The sequence below is a fragment of the Clupea harengus genome, chromosome 12 (genome assembly GCF_900700415.2).
Source record: "Clupea harengus chromosome 12, Ch_v2.0.2, whole genome shotgun sequence".
NCBI classification, from domain to species: domain Eukaryota; kingdom Metazoa; phylum Chordata; class Actinopteri; order Clupeiformes; family Clupeidae; genus Clupea; species Clupea harengus.
In genome coordinates, this window is record NC_045163.1 from 26,543,752 (window position 1) to 26,563,358 (window position 19,607).

At 46.5% G+C, this 19,607-nt stretch overlaps 1 protein-coding gene across 3 annotated transcripts in view; it reads right to left on the reverse strand.

Moving 5' to 3' along the window:
* psd3l (pleckstrin and Sec7 domain containing 3, like) overlaps positions 1–19,607 on the reverse strand; it is a 110,640-nt gene that overhangs the window by 74,062 nt on the left and 16,971 nt on the right. For all 3 annotated transcript variants that reach the window (XM_031578136.2, XM_031578138.2, XM_031578137.2), the window contains 3 exons: positions 19,033–19,141; positions 11,634–12,663; positions 9,688–10,227 (listed from right to left, as the gene is read on the reverse strand). In XM_031578136.2, coding sequence (XP_031433996.1) covers positions 9,688–10,227; positions 11,634–12,663; positions 19,033–19,141 — 1,679 coding nt within the window. The remainder of the gene's footprint in view (positions 1–9,687; positions 10,228–11,633; positions 12,664–19,032; positions 19,142–19,607) is intronic.

The following is a 19,607-nucleotide window of genomic DNA, read 5'->3' on the forward strand; positions in this document are numbered from 1 at the left end:
GTGGCAGTAATCTCACAGCTCCACCGCAGGGCGGCCATATGTAGCGTGGCAGTAATCTCACAGCTCCACCACCACAGGGCGGCCATATGTAGCGTGGCAGTAATCTCACAGCTCCACCACAGGGCGGCCATATGTAGCGTGGCAGTAATCTCACAGCTCCACCACAGGGCAGCCATATGTAGCGTGGCAGTAATCTCACAGCTCCACCACCACAGGGCGGCCATATGTAGCGTGGCAGTAATCTCACAGCTCCACCACAGGGCGGCCATATGTAGCGTGGCAGTAATCTCACAGCTCCACCACAGGGCAGCCATATGTAGCGTGGCAGTAATCTCACAGCTCCACCACCACAGGGCGGCCATATGTAGCGTGGCAGTAATCTCACAGCTCCACCGCAGGGCGGCCATATGTAGCGTGGCAGTAATCTCACAGCTCCACCACAGGGCCGCCATATGTAGCGTGGCAGTAATCTCACAGCTCCACCACAGGGCAGCCATATGTAGCGTGGCAGTAATCTCCGCAGCTCCACCGCAGGACCGCCATATGTAGCGTGGCAGTAATCTCACAGCTCCACCACAGGGCGGCCATATGTAGCGTGGCAGTAATCTCACAGCTCCACCGCAGGGCGGCCATATGTAGCGTGGCAGTAATCTCACAGCTCCACCACCACAGGGCGGCCATATGTAGCGTGGCAGTAATCTCACAGCTCCACCGCAGGGCGGCCATATGTAGCGTGGCAGTAATCTCTGACGGCGTTCTCCCACTACATGCCCTGCCATGTCAATTCAGCCAAGACAAAGGGAAAGCCCAGTACAGCCAAGCCTACATGGTGGTTCTTCAGCAGTGTGTGTGTGTGTGGGATCCCTCTGTCCATCAGCAGTGTGTGTGTGTGTGGGATCTCTGGGTTGTTCAGCAGTGTGTGTGTGTGTGTGTGTGTGGGGGATCCCTGGGTCCTTCAGCAGTGTGTGTGTGTGTGGGAGTGTGTGGGATCCCTGGGTCCGTCAGCAGTGTGTGTGTGTGTGTGTGTGTGTGTGGGATCCCTGGGTCCTTCAGCAGTGTGTGTGTGTGGGATCCCTGAGTCCTTCAGCAGTGTGTGTGTGTGTGGGGGGGGGGGGGGGGGGGGGGGATCCCTGGGTCCTTCAGCAGTGTGTGTGTGTTTGTGTGTGGGATCCCTGGGTCGTTCAGCAGTGTGTGTGTGTGTAATTCCTGAACTATAACTATTAACTAGTCTGACAAATGCTTCAGTTAAAAACTCTATAAACGTTGATGTCAGGACTGAAAAACAAGCCGAGTCAGCCAAGCAGCGCGTCTGGGCACCACACGGCAAACATCTGGCACAGACTCAGGCTGGCATGCGCGGGCAAGCAGCGCGTCTGGGGGCCGCACGGCAAACATCTGGCACGCCACAGCCTCTGCTGAGTCACACCGTCGGCACCGAAACGCAGCTGATGCCACCTCTAATCCACTGAGCCAGGACGTGACATCGCCCAACGGCTGGGAGCTGTCAGTCTGGGCGTGGGTCACATGACCACACATCACGGCTGTCAGTGAAGAAAGACGGCGCCGCCCTTGTGAGTCTCTGAGTCACTACACACACGCGGACAAACACACACACACACGGACACACACACACACAGACACACACACAGTGCTTCAACACTGAGCCATGTTGCATCATTTCCTAGTTCACCTTTCCTTGTAATGGCTGCTGTCAATGTAGCAAGGACCAAGCAGAAAAACATCACCTCAAGTGTGATCTTCTGTTAGCATCACCTCATGTGTGATCTTCTGTTAGCATCACCTCATGTGTGATCTTCTGTTAGCATCACCTCATGTGTGATCTTCTGTTAGCATCACCTCATGTGTGATCTTCTGTTAGCATTACCTCATGTGTGATCTGTTAGCATTACCTCATGTGTGATCTTCTGTTAGCATCACCTCATGTGTGATCTTCTGTTAGCATCACCTCATGTGTGATCTTCTGTTAGCATCACCTCATGTGTGATCTTCTGTTAGCATTACCTCATGTGTGATCTTCTGTTAGCATCACCTCATGTGTGATCTTCTGTTAGCATCACCTCATGTGTGATCTTCTGTTAGCATCACCTCATGTGTGATCTTCTGTTAGCCATATTCAGTTACAGCAAGCAGAAACTGAGGCTCTGCACTGGGCACACGCAGCTGTATTTTAAGACCTTCATTTGGATCAGATGTATGCACAGTTAAGTACCTCAGCATTTCTAAGTGCGAGAGCTTGTGGTCTTTTTCGCCCGACTGCTAAGACTAACTAAATGACATCTCTCTCTCTCACACACACACACACACACACACACACACACACACACACACACACACACACACACACACACACACACACACACACACACACACACACACACACACACAGCCTGCGGGACAGAAGATTGAACACTGCAAGCCCTTGAGGAGTTTGTACTGCCCTGCCTGAGTAATTTATGAATCCCAACCCAACGCTGGAGGGAGCGTATGAGAAGCGGCCGGGGTGATTTGCATTCTGGCCACGCCAGCCTCTCGTAAAGTAATGTACGGAGAATCGGCAATCAGAGAGGGGGGGGGGGGGGGGGCACAGCATGTGACAGCGCACACCACAAGCCCACGGTTACAGGATGATGTCACGCAGATAGCTTATCCAGTTGTGCTTCAGCTGCTCTACGATGCTTACATTCATATAGTAAAACACACACTTCAGCTGACCTACGATGCATACATTCATATCATAAATAAATACACACTTTGTTATGCTTTCTTGAGTTAGTCAGGCTAAAAGCTTTTTTTGTTTACCTCCAAAACATAAATTACAAGTTTATAACAATATTTGACAAGCTGCAGTTCCTCCCCCCCGTGTCCGTTTTAACTAGGCAGTAGGTTAAGACGCTTGTGTGTGTGGGGGGGGGGGGGGGGGGGGGGTATCAGGGGGTATTTCTCCATTCATCAGGCTCCACGTCATACTCCTGCTTCCTTCCTGCTGGATTAAAGAGCAGTCCACTCGCACGGAGAGCAGGGGTGGCGGCTTGGAGAACGCAGCGCTGCAATGAGACCGGCTCGGCTAAAACACTCCCTGCTTTACCTCTGCAACCTTCACTTGGCTCTTTTTTCCTCAAGCAAGGACGCATGTGATGAGGCAGTGAGAGAGTGTGTGTGTGTGTGTGTGTGTGTGTGTATGTGTGTGCCTGTGTGCCTGTGTGTGTGTGTGTGTGTGGAAGAGATTGCTGCAGTGCTCTGTCTCTCCCTAGCTCTCTCTCATACACACACTCACACGCACACAGATACAGGAACACACACACACACACACACACACAGACACACACACAGAGACACAGACAGACACAGACAGACACAGCAGAGAGGAGGAGAAGAAGAAGAAGAAACCTGACTGCCCGTCTGCCTACTCGCATCCTCCACTTACTGCCATCGTCATGACGATAAACGAGCGTGTCATGCAGAGCCGAAGGTCGAGACTTACTGGATGGAGGCGCGGCGAGCGGCTTCGGATAGGCCGGCCTCGGAGAAACATCCCGACACAAAGGATCCCATAGGAGAAGCGCTGCTCAGGGAGGGGGCAGAGGGGAGGAGGAGGAGGAGGAGGAGGAGGAAGAAAAAGAGGAAAAGAAAAGAAAAAAAAGAAAAAAGTCCTAGCTTGATAAAGTCTTCAGCGCCCTCTCTGCACCATGTGACCGACTGCGTCCCCCCCGGTGGCTGATTTGACCTACATGAGGTAGCGGGTGCCCCCACCCCTCCACCCCGAGCCTGAGGAAGACGAGGATGAGGACGAAGAGGAGGACCGGGGCAGCTCTGTGTTCCTCAGGAGCCGGCCGGCCGAGCTCAGGTACGCGGCAGTGCTGGGGCTTTTTTTTTTCTGCTTAATCATGAGGACGGGACTGAGACGGGGCGGGCGGCCAGGAGTGCGTGTGAGCGAGAGAGGGAGAGAGGGAGAGAGGGAGAGAGGGAGGGAGGGAGAGAGAGGGAGAACACGGGGAGCCCAGCGAGTGCTCCAGTCAGGCCGCACACTTCCTGGGATCCGGTGAGGATGAGAGAGGAGGAGAGGAGGAGAGGAGGAGAGGAGGAGGGGAGGAGGGAAAACAAAACAGAAGGAGGGAAGGGAGGGAAAAAAAACGAAATAACAACATCGCCCGGACTCCTGCCTCGCGCTCCATCTGCGGCAGGGCAACAGAGGGCTGCTGGGAGCTCACACACACACACAGACACACACACACACACACACACACACACACACACACACACGTAAGCAAGGATAGATGGAAAGACTGAATGAACAAGTGTAAATCTGTGAGTGAGTGAGAGTGTCAGTAATTGTGTGTGTGTGTGTGTGTGTGTGTGTGTGTGTGTGTGTGTGTGTGTACAGTAAGAGTGTATGTTGTATGTCTGTGTGAAAGAGAAAGAGAGTGTGTGTGTGTGTGTTTGTGTGTGTGTGTGTGTGTGTGTGTGTGTGTGTGTGTGTGTACAGTAAGAGTGTATGTTGTATGTCTGTGTGAAAGAGAAAGAGAGTGTGTGTGTGTGTGTGTGTGTGTTTGTGTGTGTGTGTGTGTGTGTGTGTGTGTGTGTGTACAGTAAGAGTGTATGTTGTATGTCTGTGTGAAAGAGAAAGAGAGTGTGTGTGTGTGTGTGTGTGTTTCACATGTCTAAGACATAAGGGGAGTCATGTGATGGTTTGCGGCAGCACGACTGGGAGGTTTAGCGGGGCTATAAATAACCCGGCGGTAAATATCCTCTGATGGGACCCGTCAAAGGCATCAGAGCACCAGGCTTACTCCACGGCCGTGAAACCCTTGCACATCAATGGGATATTATGGGATGTGTTTTTCATTGATCCTGACAGAGGTAGGTAGGTATGCTTCCACTTCAAATGCAATAGTGGAAAAGTTTTCAGGTCGAGCATAAAATCAAGCTTATACTAGGCTAATGAAACTGAGCAAAACTTTACAGAAAATCCATGTTCATCCATGTTTAACTTCTTTTGTTGGTCTTGGAGTGACTATGGAAACTGTAATGATTGTACTTTTGAGCAGAGTACCAGTTCAAATGGAGGTGTGTTTTTTTCTGCACTTGCACCCTGTCGAGAGGCGTGAGTCATGTGACCCTCATTAGAATAAATAGTGATTGTCTGACCAACCAAACCAGTAAATATATATATTTATATAATAGCAAAATATAAGCATTGTAGTTTTTCTAAATAGTTCCAGTGAACCCTGCTATTGTGGATACACACACACTGTGGTGATACTACTAACACATTTGTACAAATCAATTGAAACTGTGCTTTTGATAGTCATGCAGTCTCTTTATGTGGTTAAAGATGATTCTTTTTTTCTAAAATTCAAAACAGCTTGGAAAATTGTATAAATATAAAATAAATAAATAAATATAAATATAAATTAGGCTCTGCACATGACAATCAACTGCCAGGAAAGGTTATCGGTCATCAACCTAAAACTACATTTCATCAGATCAGAAAAGGTTATTGGTTCTCAACCTAAAACTACATTTCATCAGATCAGGAAAGGTTATCGGTCCTCAACCTAAAACTACATTTCATCAGATCAGGAAAGGTTATCGGTTCTCAACCTAAAACTACATTTCATCAGATCAGGAAAGGTTATCGGTTCTCAACCTAAAACTACATTTCATCAGATCAGGAAAGGTTATCGGTTCTCAACCTAAAACTACATTTCATCAGATCAGGAAAGGTTATCGGTTCTCAACCTAAAACTACATTTCATCAGATCAGGAAAGGTTATCGGTTCTCAACCCTAAAACTACATTTCATCAGATCAGGAAAGGTTATCGGTTCTCAACCTAAAACTACATTTCATCAGATCAGAAAAGGTTATTGGTTCTCAACTAGGGCTGAACGATTAATTGCATTTGCGATTTAATCGCGATATGATAGAACGCTCGTAACGGTGTCATGGGTTTCCACCATAACCGCAACGTTCGCGATTAAAAAACCTGGTCTAAAAAAAAAAAAAAATTTTTTTTTTTTTTTTTTTTTTTTTTTTTTTTTTTTAAGATGATACATTTTGCACACAGTGTTTAAGTGCATGCCTAGTGTTCATACTTAAAATGACTTTTTTGACACCGATTTGTTGTTCTTGTTTCTGTAATGAGCAGTTAAATTAAAATGTAAAATGTGGGAAAGAAGATTTTACACTAAATGTATCTAATATTGTGTTGGTCATATTTAAATCATTCATTACGTTTTGTTGGGGAAAAAAAGAGGATAAAAAAAAAAAATCGCATATTAAATCGCAATCGCAATATTTTGGTAAAAAATCGCAATTAGATTATTTTCCCAAATCGTTCAGCCCTATTCTCAACCTAAAACTACATTTCATCGGAACAGGCCAAACGAGAGAGGGGGGATGATTGACTGTAGCTGGGCTACTTCACAAATAAAACATTTTTAACACACCTAAATCATTTTTCTCATTTAACACACCTAAATCATTTGTTCTCATTTAACACACCTACATCAGGTTTCTCATTTAACACACCTAAATCATTTTTCTCAGCTTCTAATGTACCTCACCTCACACATTGTTTAAGAGCACGCACACACAGAGAGGTGAAGGAACCCCAAGACCGACGTCTGAGAGTCTTTAGGGGGTTAGGGGCTGCACCCCTGGTAAGAAAGAGAGTATTTAGGGGGCTTGGGGCTGCACCCCTGGTAAGAAAGAGGGCTTTGTGCTCCCAGCGAGGAGCCTGTACCGTCTACGACCCCAACCTCAGCAGGCCATAATATGCTCACGAATTTCCTGCAGTCTTACAAACTTCTGCAAGGCAAACATATCACGAGCTGCATTGCCCATCTACCCACCCAGTCCGTTTCTCCATTCAGGCTCAGACTGTGAATGTGTCTGCATGTGAATGTGTCTGTATGTGAATGTGTCTGTATGTGAATGTGTCTGCATGTGAATGTGTCTGCATGTGAATGTGTCTGCATGTGAATGTGTCTGCATGTGAATGTGTCTGTATGTGAATGTGTACATTCAGACTGTGAATGTGTCTGTATGTGAATGTGTACATTCAGACTGTGCATGTGTCTCCATGTGAATGTGTCTGCATGTGAATGTGTCTGCATGTGAATGTGTACATTCAGACTATGCATGTGTCTCCATGTGAATGTGTCTGCATGTGAATGTGTCTGTATGTGAATGTGTCTGTATGTGAATGTGTACATTCAGACTGTAAATGTGTCTACATTTCACAACCAGAAGATGTGAAGCTCAGCTGAAAAATAGTTTGATACATTTTAGGTTTATTTGGGTCTGAAGTAGTCTATAGCTCGATTCATTAATGCTTCCCTCGCGCTGAATGATACAATTTCAACGCTTTTATATGGCTTCTCTGAGACCAGTTCTCACACGTTTTAACTTAATTAAACGCAGATGTTAACGATCCTATTCATCTTTCTCCTTGTGTAAAAAGTCCCTAACATGTGAACGATAGCAGGATGCAAGCAGAGAGTGTGGCATGATCGCCCACCCCAGGTTCTGCGTCTGCCTCGCTTTGGCTTGCAGGTCAGGTCCCAACATCCATTATTTACCACGGGAGGAAGTGACATAGCACGAAACTAAACATGGCAGCCACGGGAGGAAGTGACATAGCACGGAACTAAACATGGCAGCCACGGGAGGAAGTGACATAGCACGGAACTAAACATGGCAGCCACGGGAGGAAGTGACATAGCACGAAACTAAACATGGCAGCCACGGGAGGAAGTGACATAGCACGGAACTAAACATGGCAGCCACGGGAGGAAGTGACATAGCATGAAACTAAACATGGCAGCCACGGGAGGAAGTGACATAGCACGAAACTAAACATGGCAGCTATGACAATGAGCCCTGATAGCCACGGCACTGAACACTTTATTGGAGACACCATTAGAGTGAACATCCACTGCCGCTCCGGGTTTATATGTGTGGGATTATAGTTATAGAGTATAGGAAGACCTTTATACTTTAGGGCTGCATATTTATATGCATATATATATACTTAGAAGGCAATTACAATGTTGCTTTGTTATGATCGGATGAATGTGTACAAAAGGTGTTGATAGTGTGATAAATGTTGACAAACATTTAGGATGAGCCCATTCCATCTGCAATCAGAAACACTAGGTACCAGCAAGAGACTAACTGTCTTTTTCAAAACATCCAGTGGGCTAGAGTATGTCTTCCACACGTGGGCTTGTAAGAGATGAATCAGGGATGAATCTGACAATGTTTTCACAAGTCATGCCAAAAACCACAAATATGCTAAAATGGTTGCTGAATTAAGCGCTCTTTAATGAGTAAGGACTTAAATGGAATGTGATATTGCAAAGCAAAGCTAACATAAATCAAACCCTTTATAAAATATGTCAAACCTCATGTAATTTTTATGAGCTGTAATTAAGCATCTTGCTGAAGATGTGTAACATGTTTTGGACTGTAGAGGTCGCCATAACACCCTTGGATTTTCCAACACCACACTTCAAATGACTGCTTTTAGTTTTAAAATCAAGAGCTCCAATCCTGATGGTAGAAGGTCCCTTCATGACATGAATACTTTAACTTAGTCTAATTTGAGATGGATTGACCCGTGAGAAATATATTGAGTCAAACAGTACTTTTGTAACGAGAAAGTGAATTCAGTGCAATGTATATGGCTACTTCAAATGCATGAAACAATTTCACAAAATATACCCTTGTGAATTAGTAATTTTGTAAAAAATAAAATACTTGGCTACTTCAGGCCTCAGAAAGCTACTTTTAATGCTTCTGAGTGCTTTTCAAGCTGTGTATCATTAGTGACCGACATAAGAAATACATAGAAGTGAGGTACACACAATATGGACAGTAAGGTACTGTAGTTAGAGGCTACTATTATAAAGCTACTATTATAATCTCCAAAAATCTGCAGAGTTCATACTGCAGGAGTCACGTGAATGCATGTAACAGATGTCTAAGCTGACAGTGGGTCTGGTCTACTGAAGCAGCCTACACTGTCATCAGAGTTATGTGACACAAGCTAAATCCGCAGTCTTAAAAAACATTATTAGTGTGGCAACAGCCTGTAAAGCAAGACTGTCTTTTTATAACATGACTAACTAATCAACCATTCTACATTCAACATTCTTGTACCATTTCCTGTACGTACGACTTCCTTCTACCTTCCCATTCAAATTATGAGAATACAGTGAACTCCATGCACTCATTCACGGAGAGATGAGTCAAGGCAACCGTGAACACTCTGCTTGCTCACATCACAAGTGCAACACCTCCTTCCCTCCAGCAGGGGGCAACATACAACACAACATATCACGATAACTTCAGCATAAACACCCTACAATAACAGGATGATTGGGATTCCCTTAACTGATAGATATGACCAGTGCTCTATCAGCTCTTTAATGTTAAAGGGATAGCTAACTGCTATTCTGTTAGCATAACATTGTCTCATTTGTATTTAATCTGTCATTTGTTGTATGTTAAACATAAAATGTTAGAGAAAAGGAAATCAAGCCCAATTAAAGAGTTAGCTTGGCTAACTGAGGGAGCAGAATGAGTGAGCTATCCCTTTAAGGCACACATCCATCGTCCACCAACTCCACTGGAAAAGAGACCCAAACCCCCGCCGTCCTACCTCAGGCAGCCCTGCAGCCAGTCTTTAGAGTCTTGGCCCGCACTGTCCCCCACTCCGTTTGACACCGGCCCGGCAGAGTGTCCGCTGGAGTGTCCGTCACTGGAATGTCTGCTTGACGTGGTCTCCGTCTCCGTGGAAACGGAAATGGAGCCCGGGTCCCTGCTGTCCATCACGTCCACAAAGGACGTGGTCATCTCCAGGGCGCCCCTGCCGCTTCTGCCGGTCGCCGTGACGCTGAGCACCTCCTGGCGCCCGAACTCGGCCGCGCCGTCCAGGAAGTGGCTTGAGCTCTCCTTGAGCCGCTGCTGGATCATGGGGGTCAGCGGCAGGTCAAAGGTGAAGGAGGGCTCGGGCTCGGGCTCGGGCTCGTCGTCGGCCGAGGAGAGGGCGTCCAGCGAGTCCAAGCTGCTGTAGAACGTGCTGCGCAGGCGGTCCGACTCCACGATGCTCTCGAACTGCGAGCTGAACACGTCGGTGGCCTCTTCGCTCGTCTGCGACCTCTTGGCCTCGGCCTCCGAGGACTTGGCCTCCTCAGCGCTCCTGTGGACAGCGAGGAGAGTGTGGGGTTAAGGAGAAGGGAACCTGGAGAACCTGCAATTTGAGCCATCAGAACTATACGCTTCACTGTCAGTGTGGTGCAGAATTCCTACAATAGGTTCAGGGACAGTATCTATGAAAGGCTTGCAGAGAAGATCCACAAATGTAATCAAATAAAGTTTTGTATGGCGTGTGGGTGCTGTATGTGTGTGGGTGCTGTATGTGTGTGGGTGGGTTCTGTATGTGTGTTTGAGTAAAGTTTTGTATGGTGTGTGTGGGTGCTGTATGTGTGTGGGTGGGTTCTGTATGTGTGTTTGAGTAAAGTTTTGTATGGGGTGTGTGGGTGCTGTATGTGTGTTTGAGTAAAGTTTTGTATGGGGTGTGTGGGTGCTGTATGTGTGTTTGAGTAAAGTTGTGTATGGCGTGTGGGTGCTGTATGTGTGTTTGAGTAAAGTTTTGTATGGTGTGTGTGGGTGCTGTATGTGTGTGGGTTCTGTATGTGTGTTTGAGGCTGGGGGTAAGGCCTGCTGAAATGAGAGCTGAGGGCCGTAACAAACATACCGATTAGCAAAACAAATAATAGCTCATCATCTGTGCGTGGTTTAGCCCTCTGGTAGCTTAAGAAGTGTGTTTTGCATTTCACAAAAATGACCTTATTTCTTATTATACAACCATTACCATTTTCGTAAAAAAAAACAAAAAAAAAACACAAAAAGTCCCAGAAACCAACAGCAGGGTAGACAGACTCAGATTTACTAACGCTCGCCTATTGTGTCCTGCTTGACAGCGTAACACATCAAAGGTTTAAAGCGACGGAGGCTTTTGAGCCGCATCTGCGGTTGGCCACAGTAAGCCCCCCGGAGGAAGTTATAGGCACATGATTCCACTATTAACCCCGTGACCTTACACCCCTCCACTTCCTGGTGGTAAGAGTCAAGCTAAACAAACAGATTTCCGCTATTGTATCTTGGTTTCACTGATTGGTTTCCATCTAGGTCTGTGTTTATGGTAACCATTGGACTGGTGCCTAGCACTGCAGAGAACAGACCCAAAGATAGGAACCACTTTGCAGGAACTGGGCATCAGCGCACACAAAAACACACCCTCACATCACCGCATGAAACACACCCTGCAGCATACAGTACAGCATGTAACACACACACACACACACCATACAGTACAGCATGTAACACACACACACACACACCATACAGTACAGCATGTAACACACACACACACACACCATACAGTACAGCATGTAACACACACACACCACAGCATACAGCACAGCATGAAACACACGCCGCAGCATGTAGCACTACTCACACACTAGGACTGAGTTTATGTGCAGACTTTAAGAGCTCTGTTTCTTATTTGTTCCCGTAACATTAGAGGCATTAGTGGTTTACCTTGAGCTGTGTTCAGACGCTGCTTCACTCTCCGGGCTCAGCACACACACCTCGGGGACGGCCCTGAACACCTCGTCCTCCAGCGCCTCCACCAGGGGCCTCTCCATGGCCCCCGAGGCCCCCAGGGACGGGCTGGTGTCGCGGGGGTTCTGCGGCTGCACCTCTCGGTGCGTCCCCTCTGCTCCCCCGGTCCCGTTCACAGCTCCGCTGCCGGAGCCCTGCGCGCCGTCCTCTCTGCTCTCCACAAAGCGCAGCTTCTTCGGGGGCTTGTCCCGCGATTGGCCCCCGTCCAGAAAGGCGGTGAAGATCACCGGGAACTCGGCCAGGATCTTGCTGGACTCCTCCAGCAGCCCCCCGCCGTCTCCGCCGAGGGCCTCCATACCAGCCTCTGCCTGGTTCTGGGTCTCGGTACGGGAGGGACGTCCCCCCTCGGCCACCGCAGAAGACTCGTCTCCAGATGTGCCGGCTGGTTGCGGTTTGTCTTGGCCGGCGACGCTGGCATTCCTGCCGTCGAGCGCCAGCAGCCCGGCGCTCAGCGCCTGCAGTTCCTCCGTGACGGAGCCGAGCGAGAGCGAGTCCTGCCCCAGCGCGTCCGCCCACGTGTCCAGGATGAAGCTGTCCGACGGCTGCAGGAGCGAGCGCCCGGGCTCGCCGCCGTTCTCGTCTGCCACCAGGCCGGCCTCAGAGCAGCCGTTCTGGGTGGCGGCGGCGGGGGGGGTGGCCACGGAGGCCGTCCGTCCGTCGCTGGCGCCGTTGCAGGGGATCATGGCCGAGGAAGAGGAAGAGGAAGGGGGGCCGCCGATGCTGGCCTGCGGTGAGATGTCGTCCAGGTCGTCCAGGTCGTCCTGTGGGTCCAGGCCTGCATCCCGACACCTGGCCTTGAGGCCGCTCAGCAGGCTGGCCAGCTCGCGGTCGATCTCCTGGAAGAGCGAGGTCTCGTCCAGCTCGCTGTCATCCTGCAGGCAAAGCTCTGCGTCCAAACTCTCACTGCTCTCCTTATCCGGCAGAGTTTCAGTTCCAGTCGATGACACTAGAAGCAGAAACATCCAAATGAATGACCTGATAACACACCAACATATCTATCTGCACAAGTCATGCATCTGTCATCCAACACTGCCCTCTCTCTCTCACACGTTATCATACCGTAGATCGCCAGATAACATTTGAAACTCAATCTATGGAAAACCTCAAATAACAACAAATCCTCGGGCATAACTTACTAATTGGCCTACTTTTCTTTCTCACTACATCATTATTTGTCTGTTTGTGTTTTCAGGGACGGTTGTAGGGGCGGCGGAGGCTGAATAGTGCCAGTGTGGCTCGGGAACACTGCCCCACTGTGTCCACCCCGTGAAGACGGCGGACGGAGGAAGCGCTGGGCGGACTCCAACACACACCAGGGCCGTGGGTGGCACTGGCCCACGTCTTTCCCTTGGCTGTCAGACGCGGACGGAAACACAGAGCAAACACACCCACCGTCGCCACCGCTGCCGCGGCCACTGCCAACGGGGCTCGGCTCCAAAGAAACTCGCTGCTCTGCCAAGAAGGGCCGAGGTTTTTATTCATCACATTCAGTCGATAACTGCACTTCACACGCAGTCTAACGGGAGTTTAATGGATTTCTACAAGGGGCTCATTTTTCATCTTTGTATGGGCTTTGAGGTGAACACAGCCTCAGCTTTTAGTACTGAGGCCATGAGAACAGCAAATTAATCAAACAGAGTTGCTTTAAGTTGGGCGGAAAAACCAGAAGGATAAGCCTCACAAGGTGGCAGTATTTCAACATGTTTCCCTTGCAAAGGACACCGACACTTTGGAGAAGTATGTTTGAACTCATCTCTCAGAAACTGCTCTGGGTGCACAGAGACTTAAAAGGCAAACTATTTTGTGATGCCCAAGCAGCCAATAGCAAACACCAGATTAAAGCACAACCTGCACATGCTTTGCGTGCCTTAAGCACCTTAAACCAACTGAATGAGACCAAATCAACACAGTGGCTCTTGCCTCCAGTCCACCATCTGAGGCCCCTAATTCCAGATGTTGTCACTGCAGCACAGAGACTGAACACATGCACTAATACATTTAAGGGCACTTTAACTCCACTCCCCCCACTTCTCTGAGCGACTTCTTTCTTTGAAGAAATGCTCGACTCGCTCCAACCAGGAAGTCACCCGTGTGGCCTGCGAGCGAGGCAGAGACACGAGTCCCCAAACTTGTTCTGACTGCCGAGAAAGCCGTCCTGGTCACCTGGAGAACTTACAAGAGCTGGAATGAAAGCCTGCCACTTTGTCACTTTGTCATGGCAGTGACTGATGCAACTGGTATGCCCTAATAATGGCTTCAGGCAGCGTTTGAGGACAAAGAGGCGGATGACACTGAAACTACCTTTCAAACTACTGGGGGACTTTTCTGACTGATGTAACAATGGTGGTACAGAGAACGTGAGTCATCCTAGAATCATTTCTGGTCTATCACGTGCTTCTTAAAATCTGTGTATGGGCAGTTTCATGTGGGATATATTGTTTTTTCTTGAATCCTTTTAAATTTAGCGTCACACCAATTTATGATGAATAATAGTTCTGGTTAAATTCGTCTAAACCATTTGTCTTAAGTAGCCTGTAGTCACAAAGTGAATTCTTCGCTGAACAGGATGTTGGCAGTGGTAGCGTGCACAGAGACCTTGCAGAGATATTTGCTACTGTAACCACACAGAGTTTAATACGCTGGCAACAGACCAGGCCTGAGATATAAGAACAAAGCTGTTCACAATTTTGTGAAATGTCATTTTATGCCAACAATGCAAAATTTGAATTACTAGTTCAAAGCCTGGGCCGTGTTCTCGTTTAAGATTTTTTTTTAATTATGATAGGCTAATAAAAAAAAACTGGCTGTTGGAGTGCTTTCCTTTGAAAAAGCAGAGCTAGTGACTACATATGCTCCCAAAACGATAAACCTGCCTCCTTATATCAACATATGCTGCAAGTGTTAACTAATCATTTCAGTTAGTTGAACTTTGGACTTGCGACTCATAGTGTGTTAGTTGTCACCCTTCTATATTTGCATACCAATTGTCTGAGAAGGGACCAGTATGTAGGATTTAGGGTGATCTATTCCCAGAAATGGATTATAGTATTCATGATTATGTTTTAATTAGTGAATAAATCACCTATAACTACAAATCATGCTTTCTTTAGCGTGAGCCCTTCATATCTATATAGGGAGCAGGTCATCATCCACGTGTCCGCCATGTTGCGCCGCCATGGTTGTACAGAGGCCCAGAACGGACAAACCTAAACTCTAGAGACGGCCTTTTGCTTTTTTTTATGGCACCTGACAGCCACCGTAGCTTCTCATACATGCTTGGAAAGGGAGAGGTATTCAGTTGGTTGCAACCTACAGCCTCACCACTAGATGCCACTAAATCTTACATACTGTACCTTTAACAGCACGGAGGCCAATATTACAAAGCGTTCCGCAGCAATGTCAGGTTTTCACAGAGTAATCTGCCTAATTGACTGCGGCGGAGGTACTAAAGCGAAGGCAGAGCGAACATGTTGACATTCCTACTGAGATCACGCATTTGTCCATTTGGCATTTTGGACTGTGCACTGCTTTACCAAAGAATTAAATGATCCAGGCCTTTTAAAAGTGAAAGGTAAAAAACTAAAATGAAAAATCCCATAACTATAATAACCTTGCTGCACACACACTAGCTGTGGAAAGGTGAAAGAAACAAACCCGGAGAGATCACATCTGACATTTCCCTCTGACCCTTGCTAGCATGCTCTGGGCACTTTTGGTGAAGGCACCATTTGTGAAGATCCACATAATCTGCAGCGGGATCAAGCGTTACATCCCAAAGGAAAGCTGAGAACTCTCTCTGTCTTCGGTAGAAAACCTCAGAAGATTTTCTTTCTGCTTGCATCCATATGAAATGTGAGCTGCCAAAGGCATGCTCCAGCACAAATGTAACAATCAATGGTCTAGCTGTCTGACCCAGTTGTGGACGGGGATTGATCTTCAAAAATAGCGTTAAGTAATCATACATTAGGATCCCAAAAGTAGATTGATATCATAACAATGCATTCCTACCAAGATCACGCATTTACATTTTACATTTAGTCATTTAGCAGACGCTTTTATCCGAAGCGACTTACATATGTGCGACTTACAATGTATACACATTTTACATTTTACATTTACACTGATGGCACACTGCACATCAGGAGCAATTAGGGGTTCAGTGTCTTGCTCAAGGACTCTTCGACAGGGAATCGAACTAGCAACCTTCTGATTACTACACGACTTTTCTACCACTGTACCACTGTCTCCCCCCACACTAATTTCTCCATGTTGCACTGTGCACTGCTTTAGCAAAGGATGAAATAATCCAGGCCGTTGTGCTACAACGTTTGAAAGTGTCATGCTGGAGACTAAAATTATTTTTGTATAGAAAAAATTGAAAACACTCCTCCTAATGTTTTATTGTTTATCATCCTATTCGTTTTGTACTTTTATAGCATTTGAGATGCTTTTCAGTTTTGTTTTTATCAGCCCTACATACAAATGTGACCTATGCAAGGGTCTAAGTTCACTGTTTACATTTTACAGTTTACAGTTTAATCCACTACAGGCTGTACCAACTACCCCCGGGGGGGACTATACAATGCTGGGTGTAAGAAACTGTAACTTGCACTACAGTCTATTCAAAATAAATGAAAAGAAACCTAGCCTTATGCTTTTGCGTTCTTTTTGTTGGTTTTCTCCTCCACTCCTCTTGCACGGGCATCATAAAGCTTATCTTACCTCTGGTGGTTTTCCCCTTTAAAAGCACGTGAAAATATGACAAATGGATCCTACATATTACAAAAGATTAAACCCAGCATGGTAATCTGGGTGACGCGACAATGGAGTGGAAATCCATCTCTGTGGTAACTGTCAGTTGTATTAATGGCGAATGGATGACTATTTCTGACCACATCTTAAGTAAACATTTCCTCTACGGACCTCCATATACTGCGACCTGCACTAATGGCCTTATAGGATTGCGCAGTGAGAGTGAGAGTGATCGCAATGAAGTCACTACTTCACAATGGAGCTTGCGGTGCTAAGAGGATGTTTGTAAGTCCTTGGCACTGATGACCTCTTAAGCTGCTCCCAAAAGCCCTCTTTTGATGCGGTGATAATTCTGACTGTCTTTGGGGGCTGTAAAAGTTCATTCCCTCACTCTCCGAGGAGCCTCAGAAGCCTCGGGGAGGTCACGTCCTCCTGCAGCGGCACCCACAGTTGATGTTTGAGTACAAATTTACACCATGTGTCGGAGACCAAGGGATAAAGATGAAGGTTTTTGACGAGAAGAAGAAGAATGAAACACTTCTGATACACTGTGACAAAACTAGTAGTGTTTTTTGGTGCTTGAAACCTGTAGCCTAGGTATCCGGCCTGTTCTGTATTTAGTGCACATTACTGACAGAGTTTTTCCTAGACCTGGGCTTGGTCTTAGGCAGTTTCCCAGATGAATGAGGACATATTTCCACCTTTCTCTTGCCATGTGTATAAACTCCCTTTCCTTCTTTTACATATTCTTTTCTTTTAAGACCGCTCCAAAAGGGGAACAGAGAACTTTCACATTTTGTGTGCATTTCTCACGTCCAAACGGACAAGCTCCAAACGGCCCTTTGAGTTCCCGGAGAGGCGGAAACGAGAAGGAAGGAGCCTGGCTGCATAGTGACAGCCCAAGAAGAAACGGATCTTTCCCACCGAGGCTCAAGCTCACAGGAAAATGAGGGCACTTTCTCTGCACTCGTCCAACCCAGAGATGGAGAATGAAATAGGGCATGGAAGTCAGATTCGAAGCCTAAGGCCATCTGGCAAGATGTGTCCTCATTAAAGACTCTTTTACACAATCTTGACAGCCTGCTAACCAGGGTTATTAAAGTTAACGAAAACTGACTAAAGACGAAGACTACACCCCAAACTAACGGTGAAAAGATCATTTCATTAACTGAAATAAAAATAAAATGGCCAGTTTTAAAAAACAAGAAAAACTAAATAAAATCTACATTGAATAGTACCACACAGAATTCTAGGTCAAATCAGCTTTGTTTTCCCCCTTGATGTGTGCTATGGTTGCTAGAACAACTTTGTCCTGTTCCGTTTGACTTCTTGAGATACACTGGCCTAATAAAAAGGATCAAGGATGAATGAAATAAATCTGATTTGATGTCATGCATTCTTTCATCCTACCTTTTTCCGCTTCTACAAAAATCAAGGCTTTCTTCATAATACCTGAGAAACTACACTAAACACTATAACTAAATAAAAACGGACCGAAAACTAGTCAATTCCTCAAAATCCAAAAATAAAACTACTTATGCGCTTGTAAAACGAACTGAAACTAAACTGAAATAAAAAAAAAAAAACTGAAAGACTAAATAGAAATTCAAAACTAAAATGAAAATGCCCAAACAATAGTCACTCTGCACACACACTAGCTGTGGAAAGGTGAAAGAAACAAAAGATCACCTGTCACATCTGACATTTCCCTCTGACCCTTGCTAGCATGCTCTGGGCACTTTTGGTGAAGGCACCATTTGTGAAGATCCACATAATCTGCAGTGGGATCAAGCGTTACATCCCAAAGGAAAGCTGAGAACTCAGAAGATTTTCTTTCTGCTTGCATCCATATGAAATGTGAGCTGGCAAAGGCATGCCCCAGCACAAATGTAACAATCAATGGTCTAGCTGTCTGACCCAATTGTGGACGGGGATTGATCTTCAAAAATAGCACTAAGTAATCATACATTAGGATCTCAAAAGTAGAATGATATCAATCCGATACTCCGTTTCCCAACCACATTTTGCTCTATGCCAAATACAGATGGAAGGTCCGGGGTGAACCCGGGTGAACTCTGAGAGAGGAGCTGGATGATGCGTGTTCATTTTTTGACCACTAAATGAGATAAGAACATGAGATATGTTTATGTATTTATGCGCTAACAAGACCACTGAAATGTCTCCCAGCTTGACCTATCCATCCAATTCTTCCTTTATGACAGGAATGACCTACAAGAAAGGCTTTCTGATGCTCCCCTCAGCTACAGCGAGGGTCATTCTGAAATATCCATTACTGGGAGTGGAAGGTGCTGCTGCTGGACACAGGAATGACCTCTCGCTACTTTAAAAAAAAAAACATATATTATGCCATGCTGTTTTGCAACAGTGTCTGAACACCATCACATCTCCTTTTCCATTACGCGTAATACAATGTTACCAGTCAAGAACAAGACAACAGCAACTGTTGCTACATCAAGCTCTAGACTCGAGAACGTCCAGTTGAGTTCCAAAGCGTCAGTGGGTTGTGAGCGCGGGCGTTCTGATGGTACGAAATGGAACCTACCGCTGGTGGCAGAGCTTGACTCCTCCGGCTTCCCGAAGAGAAACTCGTATTTGGCCTTGGCGACACTTTGAGCATGCGAGGAGTTGTTGACCCAAACAAATGTTCCAGCCTAAAAAGAAAAACAGAAAAACAACAACAAGATGTTGGGTAGACGTCTAGGCTACATGTTGGACAACACAACCAATACTTGCCACAACAAATACTTGCTTTGCGGATGTGGCTCACAGCACTGAGAGTCTGAGTTCAGATGAGTGTCTGCTGCAGGCCTATGCTTCTCGTTACCCCTAGACACTGCGTCCACATGTCTGAGGGTTTGAGCTCGTCAGCGTGAGGGTTGAAGCCTCAAGGGGTCATTTAAAACAGCTAGCCCACGCAGAAACACCAGGTCACACATAGATCACGTACGACTATTACAATTTGGCCGTACCAAAAGTATAGACAAAACTCCAATATTAAAACTGTTTCAGTTCTTTTGTATATAAAAAAAAATGTCAGTTGCTGAGACATGTTTCAGAAATTTCAGAATTTCACACATATTCATTTAAGAAGTGTACATGCTGGAAGCAAGAAAAACT